We start from the raw sequence: 25,272 nt of genomic DNA, 5'->3' as shown, positions 1-25,272 counted from the left end.
GAGATGAAGGAATATCTCACATAATGCCAAACTCATTGAGATCGTATCTCAATTGGCGATGCCTTCAACAAAAGCACCAACAACTCTTATAGTGTAGCTGTCTCTTACATCTAAAGACAATATGCAAAGAAGAGGAAGGCCAGAAATCATCTCCAAGACTTTGAGCCCGCAGGAAGATGGGCATTGCTTCCCCCTTGAGCAAGAACGAATCAATCTACCTGCACACTTGATCTTTATGTAAGTTTTCCATCATCACCACCACCACCTTCAAACTCATCTCATATCATTAATTCAGTTACCTCTTGGGCTAGTAGTCGTTCCTTTTTTTATTTTCAAAAGGAAAGTAAGTTATTATGATTTACATGTCAATATCGAAGTGCAGAGAGAATGAAACACGTCGGCTTATATGCATCAAGCATAACAATCCACCTTTACACTTCCGTCGACTTTTATCGACTCTAAAACTTGAACCTTTAGTTAATGAACCTCACTTAAGTAGGCTTGTGAAATTTCCACGCTAGAGGAGATAAAAGAAGCAGTGTTTTGCAATACCAAAAATTTCTGAATGAGCTGTGTACTTATTACCAAATCTCTTGAAAGATTGCCTTCCAACTCGAAGAAGAATACAAGGTTGCAGCGGATGCTACCGTCTCAATGTTAGTATGGCCTAAATACTCTTTTGAGTTTTATTACGATCACTTGTTGATACAAAGTTGGATCATTGCATGCTGGGTTTCTTTCTTTTCTTTAGGTTGTGCCTCATGATTCTTTGGCAGGAGTAGACGGACCAAACTCCATGACATGAGATTGTTTGACCCTACTGATGAGGGTCAATTTTGGTGTGGTCCGTAAATTCTTCCCGTTGCCCTTGGAGTTCAACTTGGGGGAAGAAATGCATGAACCCACATGACCAAACTCCATCCTACCTGCAGCATATGATAAGATGATTTTCTGTAAGAATGGTATAGCTACCAACAATATAAGGAGGTACGAAGGAAAAAGAGATGGGATGGGTCAATTGTGTGCTTCAAGTTGAAAGTTTTGGTTACATATAAACAAAAAAGAACCGAGTATTTTGGCAACAGAAAAATAGGAAGTATCATCTGTAAAAATTAGTGGTGTAAGTATACACACAGGTTTTAGTCTTAGTACCTATTTACCTTATGTCCTTAATTACCCATTGCTACATATCTTCATCATAGCTGATATACTGTAATCACACGAAGTATATGCTAATTTTTGTACATATAACTAAATTAAAATCTGAAGTTAATAACAAAGAAAAGGACGAAATCGCAGCTTCTATCTAGCCTATATATCACTAGAACCATTTAAAGCATGTGTCCATAAATTTCATCGGCACTGAAAAACAGGAAAGCGTTGAATAACATTTGTATTTGATGATCATTTTTTAAGGGAATTGTATTTGATGATCTTTTCATTGTTATCTTTTCATTGACACCACTATCCACATCAGAAGGAAAAGCGTTAGCTCTAACTCAGAGGGTTTTCATTGTGTAACCACTAAAGAAAAATGCAACCTAATATTCTATTTGCTAAAAGCCCATGCGATAGACCATACTAATAATATTATGAAATAATGGAAAAAATGAGAGCGACTTTAGTATAAGTACGAAGAACCTACTCATTTGCTCTTGTATTATACATAACATAGCATATAAAACATGAGAAATTTATTAATTCTTATTACCTCAAGGGTACTAGACAGTCCGACCCAAGATGGTGGTGATCTTGTACAAGGCAATTCTCTGCACCACAAAGCTGAGACACTATGGGTTTCTCCCCTCATTGTTGAATTTCCCCTCAGAGAGGAAGGCCAATCCAAGTGACTAAAATCTATCATACTGGGAATGGTGAGGGAATGGAAATAGTTTGACGCAAGGTGGGATTTATAGAAGAAAAGAGAGGAAGGTACTGGTGCGTAAAGGATAAGGGTAGGTGTTAATTTTCAGAACCTGGAAGTTTTCACTCCTCCACATGGCTTTGTACAATAAAGATTAAGGGTTCGTTCTCGTGCTGCCAAAAAAAAAGAAGCCCCACTATTTAAAGCTAAAGCTACTATTGTTTGTTTGATTATTAATTAGTTAGTAACAGACCGTTACAAACTAATTAATAATCAAGCAAACATTAAGGGTAGGCACTAATTCCAAAGCCTACGAAGTCTTCACTCCTTACCTGACTCCGTAAAAGAAAAACAGAGGTGTCATTCTCATGTTGTCAGAAAAATTCTCCTGCCATTTGAAACTAAAATTGCGTAATGTTGGTTTGATATTAATTAGTTAGTAACGGATTGTTACCAATTAATTAATAACCAAACAAATATCTGCAGTAGATGCTAATTTCAAAGTCTCCACTGTCTTTACTCCATGTGGTTTTGTACAAGAAAGAGGTGTCATTCTCGTGCCTTAAAAAATCCTTTGAAACTGAAAGCGCAAAATATTAATTTGATTATTAACTAGTTTGTAACTGACCGTTATTAACTAATTAATAATCAAGCAGAGCTGCAGAAGTTGAGTGTAGGGTACTAATTTTCAAAGCATAGGAAGTTTTCACTCCTCCATGTGGTATTGTAAAAGAAAGATAGAGGTGTCACTTTCATGTTGTCAAAAAGCTTCACTTGTCATTCGAAACTAAAATTATGTAATGTTGGTTTAATTATTAATTAGTTGGAAACAGACCATTACTAATTAATTAAAAATCCAAAAAGAATTCAAGGTTAATTTCAAATCTAGGATGCGTTTACTTCTTCATGTGGCTTTGTACAGGAAAGATAGAGGTGTCCACATCCTGCAAAAAAAAAATCCCTGCTATATGAAACTAAAGTACATAATGCTTATTTCATTATTAATTGCTTAGCAAAAAAAATTGCTATTGACTAATTAATAATCAAAAAAAAACCATTCAGGTTAGATGCCCTTCCAGAGCCTAGGAAGTCTTCACTCATCCATGTGGCTTTGTACAAGAAAGATAGAGGTGTCATTCAAAAAACTTCCTTGCCATATGAATCAGAAATTAAGTGTTGTGGTTTGATTACTAATTAGCAACATACTGGACCATAACCAATTAATTAATAATCAAACAAATATTGAGGGTAGGTACTGATTTCAATGTCTAGGATGTCTTTACTAAACACATGTAATGTCTGATTATTAATTAGCTGATAACAGAAAGGGAATAATAGTTCTCTTTCCATTACCAACTAATTATTAATCAAACAGATGTTACATAGATTCAGTTTTCACGTTCAAGATAGTTGATGATTTCCTTTCCACTTATCAACTATCCCACTTCCATTGTCCAGTCTACTCAATTAACCTATGCCTCCATATGAATATCCAAATCACCAGATATGCATCCCTATTTATAAATATTCTATATTTAAACAAGCTTTGACATAAAGTTCACAACGCAATATAAGTAAAACAGTATAAAAGTACCTAGTAGCTAAAGCAAACATTGATAAAATAACAGTCAGATAAAAGATAATGAACGTATATATACATAAGCATAACTATATTAATTCTTCTTTTGAGGTCTAGGATGGGAGGAAGCCTGGCCAAGAGGGCAGCAGTGAAGCTAGATCAAAATTCAAATCCCAAGTAACAACTGCTCTCAATGGTCCAAGGTGCATGTTGCTGAACTAGGAATTCTAAATCATTTGCTAGCAAGCAAGCATGCATGCATACATACATATATAATATATACATGTGTGTGTGTGTATAGAGAGAGAGAGACATGAAAAAGAAAACAAATAAATGAAGGGAAAAAAAGTAGCGGAAGTTGAAGATAAAGCAATCCCATGGAATGGAACTTGAGGGTGGATCCACCAGTGTTTCCATTATAACAGTCAGATTCTAGTACATATTGCAGCTCAAGTACATTCAAAATCCCAGTTGATCCTAGATTTCCATAAGGCTGATACATGGTACTAGGTCTACACCACCATTCGAAACTTGGCAGTTCGGACCATACGAAACTGAACCAGCCAAAAACCGAGATCAATCTGGACATTTCAGTCTTTAAAACCCCCTAACTCGAACTCGACCCCTTCGTTCTCTCCCCCCCCCCACTCTCTCCCCACTTCTCAAGTTTTCCCTCCTGTGATGATCACCATGATTAGTGCTTCGAAACCCCACCAGTGCTTGACGTTGAGGACTCCACCGGTATGCTGATGCCACCACGATCGATGTTGATGCCCTCGATCGACACTAATGCTAATGCCGATGCCCTCAATCGACGTTGTTGCTCGTTACACCTCTCTTTCTCCCTCTCCCTCCCCCCCCCCTCTCCCCATCCCTCTTTCTTCCCTTCATCTTCTCTCCCCATCCCCAGTTCTCCTAGTGTTGGGGTTAGGATTTTCTCTCCCTCTCCCTCTCTCTCTCTTCCTCCCTCTCCCTCTCTCTCTTCTCCCTCTCACTGCTTAAATATGCATTTAGATTGGTATGGTACATACTGGTACCATACCAAATCAGCCGCCGGCCGGTACAACCCCCAATACTCGTCCAGCGAACCTTGGTCTGCACTCTAGTAATGTGAATTTGAGCCAATGTATCTACAGGCCTAGAACTAAAGATCGCAATATCAAGATGTTCCTATCATACTGCAATCAAGAGCATCGCAAGAGAAGCACAGTCCAGACCAAGGGATATAATAGAAAAGCATTCAATCTCATCACTGATGAAAATTAATTTCTTAAATTTTCTGTTTCCATTTTGAGTAAAATGGCTACTACAAAACCATGCATATTCTATACAGCGATCCTTTGTCATTGTTTCGAGTTGGCCTTGAATAATCACATACCAAAAGAAACAAATGAATTGAATTTCATTTCATCTCAACATACTCCAAAGTGCCTGATGTCGGTTTGCACAGCCTTCTAGATGTTAAAAACAAAAATGTCGCTTCACTACCAGGCTTCCCCTTAATTTTCTTTTTTATGTTGGTTGGTTTCTGCCTTGCTAAATAATTCACGTACTTCAGAAAATAACCAAGGATCGTAATGCTGTTACAAGTATCAATTATGAGAGTAATGTTAAATGATACAATGGTAAAACTTAAACTACCTAATGCATAGTAACTTTGGTGTATTTATATTTAGGTTCACTTACAATACTTAAACCATATGCAGAGAAAATCAGTTACGGAAGTGTAAGCAGGTATGATTGTACAGAAAGTAATGTGCATTAGGCAAGCCACCTTTTCATTTTTTTTCTATGAATCTCTGTACTTCTGAAGCTCATATTTATGCATTAAAATCATCTCAAGCTAAAAGAGAGGGCAAAAAAAGTTGACACAGTCGCAACTATTTTATGAAGATATAAATGATGCAAGAAAGAATGTGAAGAGACCTTACCTAACAGTTCAAAATGAGGCAAAATCCACAAGTCACTCCGCATCCCAGCCCATCGACCTCCAGCTCTATGCACAATGGACCTATAACAGAGAATGAAAAACAAAGCAGGGAAAAGAAAAAGTAGCATCAAGGTAGGGAAGCAGTAAACAGGAAAGGCTTGGTTTGGAGACTCCTCAGCAGCCAAATTTCCCCTCTGATCTGGCAGAATCTGGTGGTTGGAACATGGAAGATGAGATCCTCAGATTGGTCTCTTTTTCTCCGTGGTGCCCCTGCCCAAGAGGCTGCAAAGGAGTGCTGTGAAGAACAGTCAGCAAGGAAGATTTGTTGCCTAAAAAGATCCAAGCATTCTGCTCATGCCAAGCAGCCAATGACACATCCGCAGTCAGAGAATCCTATTCCAGCTGCAGAAGTCGTTTTCCTCTTCTAGTTCTGCCGACGCATCACTTGTCCAGTAAAGAAGATATCCCTGTCCATTTCCCCTGCATCATACTGAAGGCTGTCAACAGTGAGGAGCATATTGTGAATTCAGAGCCAGAGGAAACAATCTATAAAAACTCCTAGTAGAAAAGAGACTGCTGTTCTCAAAACTTCAGGCAAGAACCATCGAGAGAAGTGAGGAAAGCTGGGGAAACTTCATGAGGCTTATTCCGTTCTTTTTATGATTTCTTACTATATAGGCATCTTTCTTGTCCCTCCTACAAGAGAAAAGACAAAAAATGCTCAAGAGATTCTTACATAGGCCTCCCAAATTTAATAAATATACCTTAACAAAAACATTCTTTTCCTATTTCACCATGATCTTTAGTATCACATTGCCTTCTTAGTAAGCCTACTTATTATCAGTTTGATTCTTGAATTTAAATATTTCAATTTTTTTGGGCACATTAGTACTCATGCAACCTATAAAACCATTCTAAAACAATCAACATCGGTTTATAATTTACATAAGAATGGCAGTATTCATTGCACAATAAGAAATATTTCACATTCCTCTATGTACAAAGACATTTTCATTACCTTCCATAAACAAAAAAGAAAAAAAAGTAATTTCAGGAAAACTACATAGTACATACCATAGGGTGCCAGATTTAAGATGCTGTGCTCGATATACAAATTCCTTAAATATTCAGAATGCTGATATTGATAGATGGTTGCCTCTAAACAACTACAGTCTATTGAGATAATCCTCTTCCCTTACTGTTGTACTTCCCTGTTTTGTATTTGCATTTCCCTTCTTTTATTCATACTAAATGGTGGTGGTGATAGTGGTGGTTTTTGAACTATCCTTACCTTTCAAAAAAGAAAAGCACAGATGGTTGCATATAACTAACACAGAGTTGTGACAGCAGTGGGCAAATCATTAGAAGCAAAGCCTTTAAATCAATGACTGCTTCACAGCATCAATTTGTTTCCTCCCCAGTGCATAAGCTAGTGTAGGTAGCGGAGCATTCCTGATTTGTCTATGCTTCCGAGAAACCCTGCATGAGGTGGTGAAAGCATAAAGTATCTATGCAAAAAACACATTAGTAATTTAACCATATGAACGGGGAGATTATAGCATCAGCTGCAGCCTTACAGTCTTGCGTTTTTAAAGCCTACCTTCTGAATTCTTTCAAAAGTGTTTTGAGTGAGTGACATTTTACTTCAGAAGCTAGAGTTGCCTTAACTAAAGATTGGAAATTAGCATGAAAGAAAAATAGTTTGAAGTATGAGGCTTTTTCGATTTAGACTTTGATATAGGTAAATCAAATAGAACTTTCTATACTTCTAGGCTATATAAATTATATGGAATGACGCTGTTAAAATAATGGAAAACCTACCTGAAATTGAGCATGCTCACAGATTGGAAGAGTCTGGTCTTGCTCAAGATAAAATCAGATGCCCACCTTGCCCATGGCTTGAGGATCATCAATGGACCCAAGCATGCATTTGAATTGTTCATTTCCCTGATTGTGCCTCTTAGCTGTGCTTGGTCGGCACCAGGTATCAAGTCCATCAACTGTCCATATGACAATTAAACTTGTACCATTATAAAGGATGCAGTCATCTGTACTCACAGAATGTTTGATGTTCCATAAAATTCTTGGATCAAAATATTCAATTCAACCATCTAAAGCTATAAACAGAACTTGATTTACAGACGCGGAACAAAGAGGACAAAGGATAGACCTAAATCTAAATTTAGCAAGAAGTTGTATATTTACATGCATTTATATTTTATCGACAAATGAAATAGAATCTAATTAAATTGTGGGTTTTTCATCAAATTATAGATGAAAAAAAATGAACTACTAAATTACCTTCTAGACTTCATTTCAAACTAGATATGTCACCTAATTACTTGATCTTATAAATTTTACATTCAAGATAACTGTAATATTAGAATTTGAGCTAGAAAATATATAGTGCAGTCTTCTCCATAATAGGCATGCACATTTGGCTAGGCCAACCATCAGTGTTAACTGGATTGATGTCAAGGGTCCAAGTGTCTTGAAGTATCAATTAACGCAACCTTTAAAAACATAGACAGCAGGAGATGGCTATGTTTACACACAAGCTTGCTTGATTGTACTGATGGGAATCACATCAGTCGTAGTTATTGATTTCTTCCCCTTGTTCTTGAGCTCCATGTTGGAAAGAGAAGTTTGTGAACCCAAATGACCAGTATAGTTATCAATAAGATAACAATGAAGACAATTGAAGAGGCAGTTCATTAATACAAAAGATGTATGAGGTAATACTGGAGATGCAATAGGTGTTTCGTGGGCTTCAACTGCAAGTTTAATCTATTATTGACAACTTCTTCCCAACTTGTTTTGCTATAAATAACAAAATACAATAACGATTGGCATCTTAAGAATATAGAATGTCACTATAAGAATTAATTGTGCAGTATTTCAGAAACTCATGGTTTTAGTAATTATTGACCCAATGTCCTTCAGTAATGCTTTGGTACGCATGTCCTCATTATTCATAATAATATAGTCACATGACATGTTATAATCTTCAATAGAAGCAGAAGGATTAGATCTAAACCACATAGAATTCAAGTAAAGAAGCCCCAATTTGGAAAGCTAATAATGGATACAAGTTGGACCTATTGCATTATGGAAAAATGTTACCACTTCAACAATAGATAAGGAAATATCAAACCTTTTAAGATGTTATCAAAGTACATGATTTACGTTCTAGGGTACATAACCAAAAGTCTGGCATCATTAGTTTAACATACAATTTAGAGTCTTGCTATAAGACTATCGGACTAATGACTGTTAGGGCTGTTAATGAGCCGAGCTGCTCGGGCTCGGCTCGGGCTCGGCTCGGTAAAAGCCCGGCTCGGGCTTGGCTCGTTAGTCAAACGAGCCCGAGCCCGAGCCCAATATGAGGCTCGTTTACACCCGAGCCCGAGCCCGAGCTCGAGCCCGAGCAGCTCACGAGCCCAAACGAGCTCTAGTCTCCTACTGAAAAATTTTATTTCAACACTATAATTCATAAAAATTTGACCACATAGAGAAAAATAGCCTATTATCAAGCCCGAGCCCGAGCTCGAGCCCGATTACGAGCCCGAGCTCGAGCTCGTTCTGGAGCTTGTAATTGAAACGAGCTTTACGAGCTCAAGCCTGAGCCTTTGCTTTGCCAAGCGAGCCCGAGCTCGAGCCTAATATAGAGCTCGTTACCGAGCTCGAGCCCGAGCCCGAGCCCGAGCTTCTGTGAAACGAGCCGAGCCGAGCTCTCCCAGGCTCGGGCTCGGCTCGGCTCGTCAACAGCCCTAATGACTGTTTCCATCATACTATTCTTTATGCATGATTTATTAAGAGTGACCGTGATTACGCTCTTTTCACATAGCGATTGTCATTTGGCACTGTATCCTCCTTTATGTTAATGATATTATTGTTACTGGTGATGACATTTCCACTATCTTGCATTTGAAGCAACAAATTCAACACCAGTTTGGGATAAAAATCTCGAACCGTCTTCGCTAGTTTTTGGTCTTGAGGTTGCTTCCTCTCATGAGGAGTACTCATTGTCCCAAGAGAAGCACACATTAACTTGGTTAGGCGTGCTTGCATGATCAACTCTCTTAAAGGCCAACACACCAATGAAGCTTCATCAAAAGCTCCGTCCTACTGATCGTGAGCCACTTTCTAATCCCACTTGCTATTGTCAACTCTTTTTGCCGTTGTATATTTGACCATCTCTCAAACTGACGTTACGCATGCTGTTCATGTTGTCAGTCAGTTTGTGAGTGCCCCTTGGTGTTCCCATTCCTTTCTACCTTTGTGGGAACCTCATCTCGCTCACTCTTCTTCTCCTTAGTTCGTCTCTACAAGTTTGCGTTTATACAAATGCTAATTGGGAAGGTGACCTTAATGATTGATGCTTTACTGCTAGCTCACTCTTCTTCCCAAAGATTCTCACATCATTTGGAAGAGTAAGAAGCAAGATATTGTATCTTGTTTCATCGAGTATTATGCTATGGGAGTGGATGTTGTTTGGTACATCGGCTTCTCTTTGATATGGCTGTCAGCATATCTTCTTTTACTCCGTTATATTATGACAACCTAAACGCATTTCGTGTTCCTAAAAATCTGGTTTTTCATGAATAGATGAAGCATATTGAGATTGAGTCACTTCGTCTGCCAGTTTTATTCCCATACTCTTTCACTTCCCTATCTTCTGTTTGTTGAGTAGATTGTAGACCTCATCGCTAAGACATACTACTGCTCGTTTCTGATATCTCCCATGCAAACTCTCTGTGGTTGACCCACTGAGTTTGATGCTGGGGGGCCAGGGTGTTGGAGATGTATATTCTGGTGCTATTCTCATCTATAGTTGACTATAAAGGTTTCTATAAACGACTATTGGTTGAGTCCTAATAAACTGAAGCCTTCTATACAAGTCTGGCTCCATTTGTTAAATACAAAAAAAAAAAGCCTTTGTACTCATTTCATGATGTGACTTTTGTAACGGTCTTTGATATTCTTCGTAATATTAGACATCAAAATGAAATCTCTAATATCCACACACACTTGCACATAGAGGCACTAACTTCTAAGAAGATTATAATTTATTTCAGAAAAATTCAGCTGGATAAATGTGAGAATCTAATTGTTTGCTGGAAAAAACAATGAAAATGAGCAAGTAATCATGCAACAGCTGCCAAAATGGGCATAGTGAAAATGGAAGGAAGTTAAAACTAACCTCTTGTAAACGCCTGTGCATCTGTATACCAAGAGTGACTCACACCAAAATGGATTTACCCCGTAGAAAAAGAAGGAAAAGGAAAGGAATCTCAATAACTGAAAAGAATTAACTTAGAATGATACATACTTCTTATTTTGGTACAGAAACATCATACATACTTTATTTGCTATCGAAATGTATGCCCTAAATTGCATTACTAGAGCGTTAATATGAAGAAATTACAACTTCATAAAAAAATAATAATAATAATTTTAGCACAAAAACCTAAAACTTTGCCATCAAAAAGACTCACTTTCATCCGATTGGACCCCAGTTCTCTTGCAATATCCTTCTGCGGGCATGGAATCCGCCAGAAAAGAGGGGCGCGTGATCAAAAAGTTGATGTCCAACGACGAGATCCCCCTTGGGTGGATGACCGCAGCGCCGTGGACTCCCGACTCCAATAGGAAGGACGGTGGTTTCTTTTCTTTCTTTTTGATTTTTTTAAACGAAGAATATATCCATAAATTTTTCGATCAATAATTCAATCGACTATCCTGATAGCATCTACTTCAGATTGCCTAAAATAGATACCAAATCCCTCCAAAAGATCCAACACTCAAAGCATAACGGGAGAGAGAAAGAGACAAAACCCAAGTGATGATAGGCCTAGCGTTCACTCGGAGGGGATGCCGACGTCGCCGTCGGTGAACCCTGCTAGATGTCCTTGGGGTCCTTTCCGTCGACGGTGCATCCAACGGAGACGCAGGTGTCGAGGATCTCCTTGACTGTGCCGGCGAGGTCCTTGGCCATGGATCTCCGGCGTATCACACGGGCGATCTTGATGACGTGATCGAGGGAGTGCTTGATGTTCTTGGTCTTCTTGCGGTCGCGCTCCGGCTCCTTGAGGACCTTCTTGGATCACAAGGGCGGTGGCCGAGGGCACCATTGTCACCTTGGCCTGGGCGGGACGCGTAGGCCCTTCCACTCCTTGGCCGTCTCCTTGGCAATGTCCTCTCCGATCTTCTTGGGGGAGAGTCCCAAGGGACTTATCCTGGGGGCCAGGGAGCTCCCCGCCCCGACCTTGCCGCCGATCACGCGGACGTAAACGTCGACGACCTGGGAGAGATGAATCTTGGGCGGCATCGCGGCTCCTCCGTGCTAGGGTTAGGGTTTCGGCAAACGAAAATCCGTGGGAAGTAGCGGAAGGACGATGGTTTCCACGGAAGAGTTGCTTGATTTCAACAGGGTGTCTCGAGAAAGTGGGAGGAGCCCGATAGTCACCTTTAAACTGAATGCTGATTCGATGAGTAGTAACATTGGAGACATCAAACTCTGAACTTTAAACAAGTAACAACCACATAAAGTGACAATATTTCTCCACTTTTTCGGACGTGGGAAGCTCTTGCTCTTTAAGACCGTATGCAACCTCGTATCCTGCCTACCCTCCCAATGATGACAACGCTCCTAGGTAATCAAACCCAAATTACATCATTTGGGTTGAAATGAGTCAGTTAAACTGAAAATTTTTTACTTTAAACAAATTTTGACTGGGTATACCTTCCAATTCGAAAAAAATTCATCGAAACGATAGAAGGCAAAGTTAATACTGAAGTCGAGATCTACCTATTATAGAAGTTTAGTACTTTCGAGTCAATTTATTTTAAAAAAGTGAGTCCTATTAGCACTAGAAGAAAAATTTGACTCGAACTGTATATTGACGGTTCTCACTATTATAAATAAAAGATATATATCTTATTTTTACAATCATTAATGAAAAAAAATGGGACGTAAAAATCTTACTTTTGTAAAAAAAAAAAATTTCTCTTTCGAGTTGAGCGGATTAAGAAAAATCTTCTTTCTTTCGAATTGATTCGAGTGTCAACAAAGTAAATTCTTTGTAACCATTATATATAAATGATAACGTTTTTCTTCTTTGTGGGAAAATATAAATGACCACATTATTCCATAATGAGAAAATATATCACACTCCTAAGACTATAAAATTTTTTATTGCCTTTCCAAATATAAAAAAAGGATACATGCATTTGGGCACCCACACATGCATGTGTAAAGTTCATCAAGCCCAAAGGTGCTGATTAGGCAACGCTACAATCGACCAAACCCAAGTGCTTCACAACGAATCCCAAAAGTTACACAAAATCCCTTCTTGCCATATGGCAAAATTATTCCTCATGCACACATTAGGAAGCATTGCAGCTTTACTCATTAAAAATATAAAATATCGAAAAAGTACACCATACAAGTGCAATATTAGAGATGTTGTGTTCAGCATGATATTCCCTCATATGCTAGTCTAAAAACTGCTATTTTGACAAATGTTTCCAAATTAGTTTGCATGGAGTTCCTATGACAACAAGATTTCAAGAAGTCAACCCTTTTAAATCAAGGATTGTCTCATTTTGACTACCTCCTTTAGTTTCCTTCCCAATGCATATGTCAATGGAGGCAGCAAAGCATTCCTGATCATGGCTTCTGTTCCCTTCTTGTCGATTATAAACTGAATTAATCTGGTTGTCATCTTGACTTGTTTTTACAATTCCATTATCTCTCCATTCGCCTTGTCGAAGCCACACATGGTATATATCATTTTACCCAGGTCCCTAAAAGCTTAAGCTTTAGGGGTCTAACAGCTATATTTTGCACTTGGGCCACATCAAATGCATGTTTTTAGTCATGCACATGCACTTCATTAAATCTACCCTAGGAGGAGTAGGACTTTTATGGATTCCTAGTGCATATCAACTACATAGTTGCAATTTATATGAGCACTAGTTTTCTCTGAAAGAAAAAGAATTTTCTTTAGTGGTCTTTCTTAAGGACTTGTGTAGAGAATACAAAATTAATGGTTGATTTGCCTGCATAACCCACAAAAATTGTTTTCACATGTATATGTGAAACAAATTTATTCTGTTCTTTCCAATGCTATAATGTGAGAAATAAAAAGGGAAAAAATGTATAGATGGAGCATGTGTGAAGCAAGGTGATAGAAATGTTAAGCCTGAAATAAACTAATTGTTGACCATTTTTTTAACTTCTAGGTCAAGTGGTTAAATAATATAGTACCAAAACTATGGGTTCAAGAGGTTGTAGGTTCATATCTCTTCTAGTCAATTACTTATTTAGCTAATTGGATTGTTATCTTGATCTATCTCTTGTCTTAACCTGATTATCTCCGCTCCATACATGGTCTGGAAAAATTATAAAGAGAGAAAATCAATAGGAAAATACGATACCATTTTTTTTTGCAACAAGTCTAAAATTTTTCTGCTCCAAATTAAGGATGTCTCAAACTAACTTAATCATATCTGAGTAACTTTTTTATCAAATTTATTTCTCTAATTCCTTTCATGTTTGTTCTCTTTTGTTTTATTCCTTAATTTTTCTTTCTTTCTTTCATTTACTCCGCAGCCAAACAAAGCATAAGAGCTTACATCGGGCATACACATCATAACATCTATCGACACAGGAGTAAGATTTTTCCAGAGTCCTAGTGCATATTGCAATTTAAGAGAGCATTAATTTACTTTCTAGAAAAAAGAATGGGAACATTATTTTGTATTGTTCATGATATGCTTCTGAAGATGCCCTCTTTATAATCTATGAAGTATGAACCATATATAGCCCAACAAAAAAATATTATGGTTGATTCTATGTGCATGCATGATCCATTAGAATTCATTTTCGCAAGTATCTCAGCAACAACCCTGTACCTAGCTATTCTCTCCTTTTTAATCCCATATGCTAGAGAAATGAAAAAAAGAACCAAAAAAAGTTAATTGAGCATCTGTAATGCAAGTTGTTAAAAGCATCAAGCCTAATTTACATTGTAGACATATTCTCTAAGAGCTTAAGCTTTTCAAATCAAGTGATTTAGTAATATTAGTATAGGAACTATGGCTACTGGAAATCATAAGTTCAAACATCCTCCATGTAAATTATCTATTTAATTAATGTAACTGTCATCTTATATCGTGTCTCAGTCTGTTTATCCCTCCTCGAGTTTGGTCTAGGCTACACATGATATACATTGTTGATCCATTCAAGGTGTATCTTTGGTCTTGGGGTCATTGAATATCTGCCCATATAACAGCAAGATTTTTAAAGTTTTCTAGGTATATTCCCCACATAATTACAATTTATGAGCATTAGTTTTTTCTTAAAAGAAAAAAGGAATGTGATTATTAATTTTGTATACCTAATATCCAGATAGAGCTCTTAAGAGATCTTTCCTAAATATTGTGAGCTTGCTTAGCCCATAGAAAATGGTATCACATGTATCCAAGAAATAACCTTCTGCTTATTTCTTTCCTTTTGATCCCAAAATGCTAAACAAGTGAAAAGAAAAACTAAAGCCATTTCATGAATTTCTGATATTAACCTATGATATTTACTAAAAATAACTATAAACAATAATTCGTTCTTAGTTTATTGCAGTTACTAATTGAGTTTTTCAATAAATCTAATTTAGATTAAGGTTCATATCTAGAATAACATAATCAACAAATGTATGTAGTAGAATTTGTTGGGCATGCATATCGTGAGCCACAAAATTCAATTATATAATTGAGAGAGCAAGTTATTAATGATTAAAATAGCAGCTTCATAGCTAGTTGCCGACGAGTCTACTAAATCATGCATCGATAGTTGTTAATCTTTTCCATGAAATATAAGGGCACAAATGTGCAGCATTATGAAGTTATTACAATAGGCACACCTAAACCTCGACTTACAACTAAAATCTACGTAAATGAGGGTGGCGACTAGATTCAATCTTGCCCTCACTCCGTTATTTTTGTTTTTCTTTTCCCCATCCTTGTTCCCAAGAAATAATATAAAAAAAAACTGAAACCCATATAGTCAATAGCTTGTTAGTGAATAATCAGTCAACTGAATTATCAATAATAACTGCGTCGCAAGTTAATAAGTTTTAACATGACAAGACGTGCCTTTTTGGTTCGAGCATGTCAGAGGTCATAGAGGTTACCTACATTTATGCTATGAATATATGTTTGAATGTTTGTATGAACAGAGTTATTTATGAGTGGATCAAGTGAAATATTGAAGAAATCACTTGATCGAAACAATAAAATTTTCTAAATGACTAGTCTTCATCATCTTTTACGTAGTAATCGTCATAAATGGTTCATATTTTTACATGAAATATTCTTGATTTGATTTGATTTTCAGCTCCTGGCAAGCATTTATTATTATTATTATTATTATTATTGTTATGCCATGAATTAGCCCCTCTCCATGTTTGGCAGGTCTTCAAGCCATCCATTTGGATTATCAAATATGTGTGGCTTTTCTCAGGATCTTCATGTATTGTATTTGCCTCACTTGCCAGCAATGCTCTTTATTATTACCACCAAAACCACCACCTTTCTTTTCTTCAGTTGTATTTGTCATGATATATACCATGCCATCAAGCTTCTCCTCATTGACAACCCATCCTCAGCCAATTCCTTCTGCTCTGAGATTTCCATCTTCATACTATAACCAATTCTTCTTATTTCTCCAATAGCTCTTCATTCTATATTTTTTCAGTCTCTCCAATCTCTTGTGCTTTATTTGTTCTCTCAACCCAAGGTAGATTTCATCAGTTTCTGTGCCTAGTTAAAGTATTCCTCAGCCATCAAAGAAATGAAGAGAGGCAGACCTCCTGCAAAGAAAAGCATGGGCTTCCAGATGGAAGAAAATTCAGATACCAAGAAAAAGAAAGAGAGAAATGAGGAGAGGCACGAAGAGCAATGTCGTTCAGGAAAGCAGCCAAAGAGAGTTGCTGCATGGCCTTCAATCAAGGAGGCAAGTAAAGCCTCCACCGTTGCACCCAAGGAAGAGAAACCTAAAATAAGAGAGTTGGCTGCTATTGCTGTTACAAGAGTTAGTGCAGATGATGTTCCACCATCAAGGAAGCTTTTGGACTTCATGTTCCATGGGGCTGATGGCAATCCACTACCGATCGAGGCATCTGAGGTAACTGAAGTCTTCATTTCTTCTATTATCATTCCATCTGATGGGCTGGAGAATGAAACAGAGAGAGGAGTTCGATGCAAAAAGTTTGCTAAAATCCAGTCTTGGGCTATCTCACTCTATGATGAGGACAGCCCAGTGATCTGGATTTCAACCATGGCTGCAGAATACAGATGTATGAGGCCTAACCGCACCTACAGGAAGTTCTTCGACCACCTGTTAGAGAAGGCATGGGTCTGCCTCAAGGTGCAGAAGACATTGAGGGGGTCTAAAGATGATATTCTTGATATGCCTCTCAATGAGTTGATAGCTAAGGTGATCCGTTCATTAAGGGGAAATGAATGCTTTGCGAAAAGACCTGCTGGGAGAGATTTTGTTATATCTCTTGGTGAATTTATCTATGAACAACTCATCAAACTAGACAAGGCATCAGGAAATGGAAGAGTAAAATTAGAGACGGTGCCAGGCTTAATTTCTCTACAAGAGGAATGTAAAAGCCAAATGGAATGCATGAAGCCTGGCTCTCCACAGACTGAAGAAGGAAAGGATATTAAATTAGCACAAGACAGCAATGAGAAGTTGGCAAGATTACTGCAAGATGAGGAAGATAGGAGAAACATGAGGCGGCAGGGAACTCGACAGCCAGCAATGATCAGAAACAAATTTTGCTTCGAGACCGATTTGCCTGAGATTACCGCAGAGTATCCCTCACCAGGTTACTACAAAGCAAGAGACAATGAGATGGACGAGGAGTTCTATAACAGTGAGACTGATGAGACTGATGAGCTCCCAAGAAGGATTCTGCAAAGTTGGGCCCTCTATGATTCCAACTCGAGGTTTGTTTCAATAGAGAAACTTCCCATGAAAACATGGATGGACAGTGATGTGCCAGTATTTGGATCCGGGTGCATGACGAAGGATGATGGGAGTTGCTGCTGCACTAATGTTGATCCAGCTCAAGATGATGTATTTCCAGTCTTCTTGAGTGCTGTGAAGGAGTGGGCGGTCGAGTTCAACTCCATGACAATCTCGATATCAATCCGAACAGATGCATCCTGGTATGCGTCAATCTCTTTTGAACTTTAAGCTGTTTTCTAGTTCATTATTATTTTTGTGAAATATTGTTTGAACCTTAAGCTGTTCTCTAGTTCATTCTTTTTTTGTTAAATATTGATATTTCTGCAAAATACTAGTGAAATGAAGAAGAGAAAGAGGATGGAAAAGGGTTGTTTCTGGGAGAGAGAATTAAATTAGAGTTCTATCGGAAGAGAGAGAGAGAGAGAGAGAGAGAGAGAGAGAGAGAGAATATGCCTCTCATTAGGTTTTAATAAGCATACTGTATTAAAAAGTGTCCCTGTTCCAAAAATATCCCTGCATAATATTTACAATAATTGTCTTTTTAATTCAGACATATTAAGCAAGCAATCCCTACAGCAAAGCCAGTAAATTAGAATTTTTTGGGTTAGGTATAAGAATTTGAATGCCTCTGAATGCCAATTAGTATGCAAGTTATCTCATGTCACCATGACCACAACCATCCAGCCTTATCCCAACTATTTGGTGTTGGTTTTATAGACCCTCATTCACAAAGCGTTCTTATTCGGGAAACACTTCGAGGTGCCCTTTATGCGTATGCAAAAATTTAATCACATTGCCAACTACTTATTTGGCAACTCCGTAATCAACCAACCTACTGTTCTTGGCAACAAATCTAGTAGTTTCTCCAATCCCCTCATGCCATTTGGCAAGACGATCGCGGGAGCCCCATAGCATTACTCTTCCTTATTAGGATCATCTCTGATTAAGCCTCGCGCATTTTCATTCATTTAAACATGGACAATCATGAAATTAGTCTTATCATATGTTGCTAATGTCATCACAAACATTAAGCTCTTTTAAAGTAATCATACAACTCTAGAAGGTTAGTTGTGACTTGCTTTAGGTGGGTTGTAATCAAACTTCAGAAATTTTTCTATGCATTTGAAAGAAAATATCTATTAATTATTAAAATTTTAGCTGGTGGTCTTGATTACAGGTATAAGCTTGGGAAGCCTGCAAGGCAATATGCGCCCTGGTATGAACCTGTATTGAGAGTCGCAAGGTTAGTTGAACATGTAATCAAACTAATTAAGAAACAGAGTAGAGCTTCGAGGCTCACATTCTCAGATGCCACCAAGGAAGTTGCAGAATTAGAAAAGGATAACCCTGCATACATTTCCTCAAGTGTCAAAGCAGTGGAGCAATATATGGTGGTTCATGGACAAATGATACTTAAACTATTTGCTGAGTATCCAGAGAGGATGATCCGCCAGTGTCCTTTTGTCTCAGGTCTCAGACACAAGATGGAGGAGAAGCTCCAGACTAAACAGACCATGAGAAACAAGGTCAAAGTTCATAAAGAAGCAAGCCTGAAACAAAATGCAGGGATGGTGCCCATGTTGTCCAAAAGAGAAAAGTTGATGCAGGCAACGACAACTAGAATGATCAACAGGATATGGAAGGATTACTATAGTAGAAATTTTCCAGAGGAGACAAGGGAGGGCGATGACCACGGATTGATCGAAGAAGAGCTTGAGGAAGAAGATGAGGAAAAGGACATTTTAGCTGTAGAAGATAAAGCTTCAAGGCGTTGCTCATTGACTGCTTCTGCTTCCAACTCCAGTAGGAGCGAAATCAAATGGGAAGGGAAGGCAATCAAGCAAAAAGGTTCCCATAAGGCTCTATATAAATGTGCACTGGTCCGTGGGGTTTTGATAACCATTGGTGGGGCAGTAATAGTCACTGCTGATGATTCAGAAAGGGTGCCAACTATGGTTCTGGTGGAGTATATGTTTGAGAAGAGAGATGGTCTAAAAATGGGTCATGGAAGGATACTGTTAAAAGGGTCTCAAACGGTTCTTGAGAATGCTGCAAATGAGAGGGAGGTGTTTCTGACCAATGACTGCATGGAGTTTGAATTAAGGGATGTCAGAGAATCTGTTGTGGTGAATGTTCGATCAATGCCTTGGGGATATGAGCATAGGAAGAAGCAAGCTCATGCTGAAAAAATTGACAGGGCAAAGGCAGAAGAGAGGAAGAAGAAAGGATTGCCTTTGGAGTTTTACTGTAAAAGCTTTTATTGCCCTGAAAAAGGGGCCTTTGTTGCTCTTCCTGTTGAAAGTTTAGGCCTCGGAACCGGGGCCTGCAGTGCTTGCAAAATAAGAGAAACCCAAAGGGAAAATTTTCAAATCAGTTCTTCTAAGACCAGTTTTATTTATAGGAAAATAAGATATAAAGTAAATGATTTTGTGTATGCGAGGCCTCAGCACTTTAATGAGGATAAGAAGAACCATAAGACCTGCAAATATGGGAGAAATGTGGGTTTGAAAGCCTATGTAGTTTGCCAGTTGCTCGGCATTGAAGTCCCTGCAAAGTGTACAAAGATCGCACAAGAATCAGCAAAGCTTAGAGTCAGGAGATTCTACAGACCAGATGATGTATCAAAATCAAAATCATACAGTTCTGATATAAGAGAGGTAAGAGCTGTTTTCAAAATTTTTTCTCTCTCTCTCACAGACACACACATCTTTCTACCTGGATATAGTGCAGTGTTAATACTACAGTGCAAGAACTCAGACACATAGATGTGCACATGCATGCAGACACAATTATGTGCATTCCTGCAAGTTTTCATCTTAACACATGATTCTGTTAATGATCCCCAGGTCTATTACAGTGAAGATATACTGAGTATTCCTGTGGGGGTAATTGAAGGAAAATGTGAAGTCAGGAAGAAGAGTGACCTTCCAGAATTGGAATTTCTAGTTATTGTAGACCATGTTTTCTTCTGTCAATATTCTTATGATCCAGTCAAAGGATCTCTTAATCAGGTATTTTCTTCTCAGTCACATTATTTATGAAGGTTTCGTTCCTTAACAATAGATGCATTATATTATTCTACATGCAGTTGCCAGCCCATGTCAAGCTTACATTCCAAACCCGAAAGGCAGCGGACAAAAATAAATTGAGAAATAATAAACGGAAGGCTAAATGTGGAGGCATTGGTCGAAAAGCTCGGTTGGCTTCCTTAGATATTTTTGCTGGCTGTGGGGGCTTATCAGAGGGACTACAGCAATCTGGTAAGCTCTATTGTTCAGCTGGATTGACAGCATTTGATGTCTAGTCCTTGTTGGCTGAAAGTTTAATTCCTGCCTCATGATTTAAATGGTCATTTAATGTTTAGTCCCTCTCACTGCTAACTACTGATATAAGTATGTGCAATACTAGCATAAGCATGTGCAGGACAGACATATAAGTGTAACTGTATGCAACACTAGATAAGTGAATGCAAAATACTGGTTTAAGTGTGTGCTAGACTAAATACTAAATGCTAAGTGTGTAAGGATTGGGTGTAAATGGTAGTCAACCAAAGGACTTGGTGTTAAGTTCCCCTCTGAAGTTCAGTAGGCATTCATAATTTCTGACCCTCTCTTACTCCTACTTCATAGGTGTTTCGTTTACGAAGTGGGCAATTGAAAATGACATGCAAGCTGGGGAAGCATTTAGATTAAACCATCCAGAGACACAGATGTTTGTTGATGACTGCAACATCATACTAAGGTGAAGTTATCGTGTTAAACCTTCTTTTTGGTATAATTTTTAGTAATTGCAGCACTTTGAGCTGAGTGAATGGATACCAATGCAGCGCAATAATGCAAAAGTGCGGAGATGCTGATGACTGCATCTCAACTTCTGAGGGTAAAAGATTCGCAGCAAACCTCGACAAGGAAAAGCTTAGCAATCTTCCTTTGCCAGGCCAAGTAGATTTTATTTATGGGGGTCCTCCATGTCAGGTATAGATAATTCTGTCCAACTCTAAGTGCTTTTCAGCTAGATAATTTTGTTCCATGTCTTTAGATCTACCACAAAGTGTATCCCATGCTCAAGTCTTGTTTCCATTGCAGGGGTTTACTAGCATGAATAGATTTAATCAAAGCCCATGGAGCAAAGGCCAACGTGAGATGCTATTAACATTTCTTTCTTTTGCCGAGTACTTCAGACCGAGGTTCTTCTTATTGGAGAATGTTAAAAACTTCGTATCTTTCAACAAAGGGAGTACCTTCCGTCTAACAATTGCTTCACTCCTAGAGATGGGTTACCAGGTTTTGACCTTGTTCTTTCTGAATGTCAACAAAGCCTGCAAATAGTGACTGTCTCTAATTCCATTTTTCTTTTCTGAAGGATAACTTTTTTATTACTTTGTTCCTTGTTTAGGTGAGATTTGGTATCTTGGAAGCTGGAGCATATGGAGTGTCCCAATCAAGGAAGAGGGCATTTGTTTGGGCAGCTTCACCTGAAGAAACACTACCAGAATGGCCAGAACCTATGCATGCCTTTGCTTGTCGAGGTCTGAAAATATCGTTGACAGCCGATTCCTTTTATGTTGCTATGAAAAGCACCATTAGAGGAGCGCCCTTACGATCTTTGACGGTAAAGGATACAATTGGAGATTTGCCACCTGTGGGCAATGGAGCATCTCTTCTTAGTATGGATGTAAACTTCTTGGCCTTCGCTGTCTCCATATCTTTTGAGTGCAGAACTAGTTGAGAAACATATCTATTTTCTCCTCTTCTTACTGTTATTTTTTTTTCTTCGCCAGTATAGAAGTGATCCAGTGTCATGCTTCCAGACAAAAGTACGAGGAACCATGACAACCCTAAAGGATCACATATCAAAAGAAATGAATGAGTTGAATCTCATTCGGTGCAAACGTGTCCCAAAGCGCCCTGGTGCCGATTGGCGCTGCCTCCCAAAGAAGAGGGTAAAGCTTTATCTTTTGTTGCAGCCAATTACAATTCTGTGGGTATTTTTGCTGCTGTTCTTTGCTGATTCAGATTGATTCAAATGGTTATTTAAGACTGTTTCCTGTGCATAGTTTTAAAGCTAAATAAATCTGACCTTGCATAAAGGTTCAATATTTATCATAAGAACAAGATAACTATCTGCTCCTTTACTGAATGAATGATGAAGCCTTACAAGAAAGTGTGGTTATGCAGATATGCAAATATATTGAATGGTGTGATGATAGATCCCAACAATTTAATTTTCTTAATTACTTTGGTTCATTTGTTACCTATTTAGGTTTACTCAGGTCTATCACATTACATGCTATATATATATATATTTATATTAGAATATATTACTTTATAGATCATCTCTACAATTTTAGTAGAAGTCTCATTCTTGTCTTTGTAGAAAAGTTGAAGACGGTAGGAAGGCCATGGGTTTCTATCCATCTGAAGCAAGTGCATATTTATAAAACCTTTTGAGGGTTCACCTGAATGAAGTTGCTGTCCTTTAAAAGGAGGATGCAAGTGCTCTAAAATTTGAATTGCTAGCTCTTATAACTTTGAAAATATGAGTTTCATTTTTTTTTTCCAAAGAAAAAACTTTAATCATTCAAGTTTATAGATGAATTCTCGGCTTTGAGAACTGAATTTTGGTGTGAATTCCTACAAGGATCCCACCTTGTAAAAATTCCCTACCAACAAAAGAGAATTTGAATCTAGAGGGCCGATAGAAAGCAATTTGGAATAATATAATGTGGAATTGGTGGACGATCCATGTTTTGCACCGCAGAATATTGTACAAGCTTGGATAGCTGCCACATGTATGACTAATTCTCACAACTATATTGTATTTAGAGCCCACTATCGTTAATCTTTGAGATGGATGATGTGGTGGCTATCCAAGCCTATCAGCACTCTGCAGTGCATAACACAACATAAAGGATTCGAACTCACCTTACGCACACTCTAGAGTTTGCTTTCAATGATCCATATAGTGGTTGGAACACATCTTCCCATATTTGTATATTGAACCTCTTTCCAATGCATATGCTGATGATAGAGGTGCCAACCAGAGGACAGAATTCTTATTTGCAAGCCTTTAGTTGAAGCCATGGCCATAGTGGGATATGTTTTCAGTTAGACTTTTTCCTTGTTCTAGTGCTCTGCATCAAATGTATTTCTGAGAAAAGGTTTAGATTGAACTAAATGGTCCAATATGGCCAGTACATGGATTTTTTTTTTTTTTGATGATGAAATATCATATGAAGAAGATAACTGACTGTTGCTTCTCACAAAGGAAAAGTGACCATGGTTTTTGAAAACATTGCAGGTGAAATTGTCCAATGGACAAACAGAGGACCTGATTCCCCGGTGGATGATAAACACCGCCAAGAGGAACAATCAGTGGAAGGGACTGCTTGGAAGGCTGGATTGGCAAGGGAACTTCCCAACTGTTATCACTGATCCCCAACCCCTGGGGAAGGTGGGCACATGGTTCCATCCTGAACAAGACCGAATTCTTACAGTCCGCGAGTGCGCTCGGTCTCAAGTAAGTTTCAACTTTTTTCACTCGAAGCACGCTTTTATAATTTAAACAAGACTGGGAAGGCTAGAGCCGATGCTATAACCTCTGCATTGATGTGCTTAAACAATCTGAATCATCATCTGTGCCAGTACCGAGCACCGTACCAGTTGTCCGGCAATACGAGTCGGTGTAGGCCCGCGCTATACCGGGCCGGACCTGTACCGACACAGCAGAGGAGGCGGAGAAGAGGAAAACGAAAGAGAGAAAAAGAGGGAGAGACGGAGGCCGGCAAATGGAGAAGGAGGCGGAGGCCGTGACCAGATCCTTATTTCGTTTGAAATAGGGTCCGGCCACGGCCTCTGCCTCCTTCCCCATTTGCCGGCCTCCGCCACCCTCTGCCGACCTCCTTTCTTCTCCCTCTCCCTCCCCCGCTCACTCTCTCTTTTCTTCTATTTCCTTCTTCTTCTCCCCCTCAAGTGACGCGTCTTAGTTTTTTTGCTAGAACCGTTCTGGTTTGCCATTGGTACGAATCGGAACATCTCAAACTGGGCGGTTCGGGATGGTTCTGTGGACGTTATTCTGAATTTTGCTGAAGGATGCTTTCTCTGATCACTGAATGCAGGGTTTTCCGGATAGCTACAAGTTTTCAGGTAACATCCAGGACAAGCACAAGCAGATTGGGAATGCCGTGCCGCCTCCCCTGGCATACGCTCTAGGGAGGAAACTCAAGGAAGCAGTCGATAAGAAGCAGTCCTCGATTTGAAGGCTGATGACCTCCTAATCCGTGATCAATCCGTTGGTGTCATACAGTGGGCAATCAGCGACTCCCTGGTTTCTTCTCTCTACGTCGATACAGAGGAGTAGGTTCTAACCAGGATTACAAATTTTTCTATCTCGGAGAGTTGAGATGCAGTCATCAACATCCCCACGCTTTGCATTATTGCCTTAATTTCCATCCACTCACTCAACTCAAATTACTTCAAATACTAAATACCATACTGAGAAGAAAAGGTGTAACATGATCAATTCACGTTAATACGAAAAAAAAAAAAGCAATTATTGACAAGTATCCAAGCCTCTACATGGTTTAGGCCAAATGCTTTTCCATATGCTCTAGCTTCCAGGATACTGAATCTTGCATAAACAAAGCATAAAAGTGGGAAAGAATTAGAGACAGTCTTCCTTCCAAGAAAAATGAAAGAATGAAAAAAGAAAGGAACTAGATAATTGCTTGTTTAAGATTTTCTTGACATTCATTGTGATTAGGAGGAAAAAGATCAGCCTCATTGCCCTTCTCCTATGTCTAAGCCTTAAACTTACCTTATTTTGGCCGGTTTTCATCCTACCAAATTCTGAAAAAGGAA

General features: G+C 38.6%; 1 protein-coding gene and 1 pseudogene across 1 annotated transcript; one reads left to right on the top strand and one right to left on the bottom strand.

Annotated features, from left to right (window-relative positions):
• Window positions 1-281: 281 nt before the first annotated feature.
• On the bottom strand, window positions 282-11,993 carry LOC103719501 (annotated as a pseudogene).
• Window positions 11,994-16,225: 4,232 nt separating this feature from the next.
• LOC103719507 (DNA (cytosine-5)-methyltransferase 1A-like) lies at window positions 16,226-25,030 on the top strand. Its single transcript, XM_008808786.4, has 11 exons — window positions 16,226-17,613; window positions 18,591-20,070; window positions 20,260-20,424; window positions 20,502-20,673; window positions 21,043-21,154; window positions 21,240-21,387; window positions 21,499-21,696; window positions 21,809-22,087; window positions 22,194-22,355; window positions 23,714-23,932; window positions 24,531-25,030. The coding sequence occupies exons 1-11, from the start codon at window positions 16,226-16,228 to the stop codon at window positions 24,669-24,671; spliced, it is 4,464 nt and encodes a 1,487-aa protein (XP_008807008.2). The 3' UTR covers window positions 24,672-25,030.
• The last annotated feature ends 242 nt before the right edge of the window (window positions 25,031-25,272 follow it).

The sequence above is a fragment of the Phoenix dactylifera genome, chromosome 1 (genome assembly GCF_009389715.1).
Source record: "Phoenix dactylifera cultivar Barhee BC4 chromosome 1, palm_55x_up_171113_PBpolish2nd_filt_p, whole genome shotgun sequence".
NCBI classification, from domain to species: domain Eukaryota; kingdom Viridiplantae; phylum Streptophyta; class Magnoliopsida; order Arecales; family Arecaceae; genus Phoenix; species Phoenix dactylifera.
Note: the sequence above shows the minus strand (reverse complement) of the source record. Positions and strands in the feature narration are given on the sequence as shown.

Coding starts and splice junctions, on each gene's coding strand:
- LOC103719507 (XM_008808786.4), top strand. CDS start 16,226: ATGAAGAGAGGCAGACCTCCTGCAAAGAAAAGCATGGGCTTCCAGATG. Junction 20,071..20,259: donor ACAGTTCTGATATAAGAGAG/GTAAGAGCTGTT, acceptor AATGATCCCCAG/GTCTATTACAGTGAAGATAT. Junction 20,425..20,501: donor TCAAAGGATCTCTTAATCAG/GTATTTTCTTCT, acceptor TTCTACATGCAG/TTGCCAGCCCATGTCAAGCT.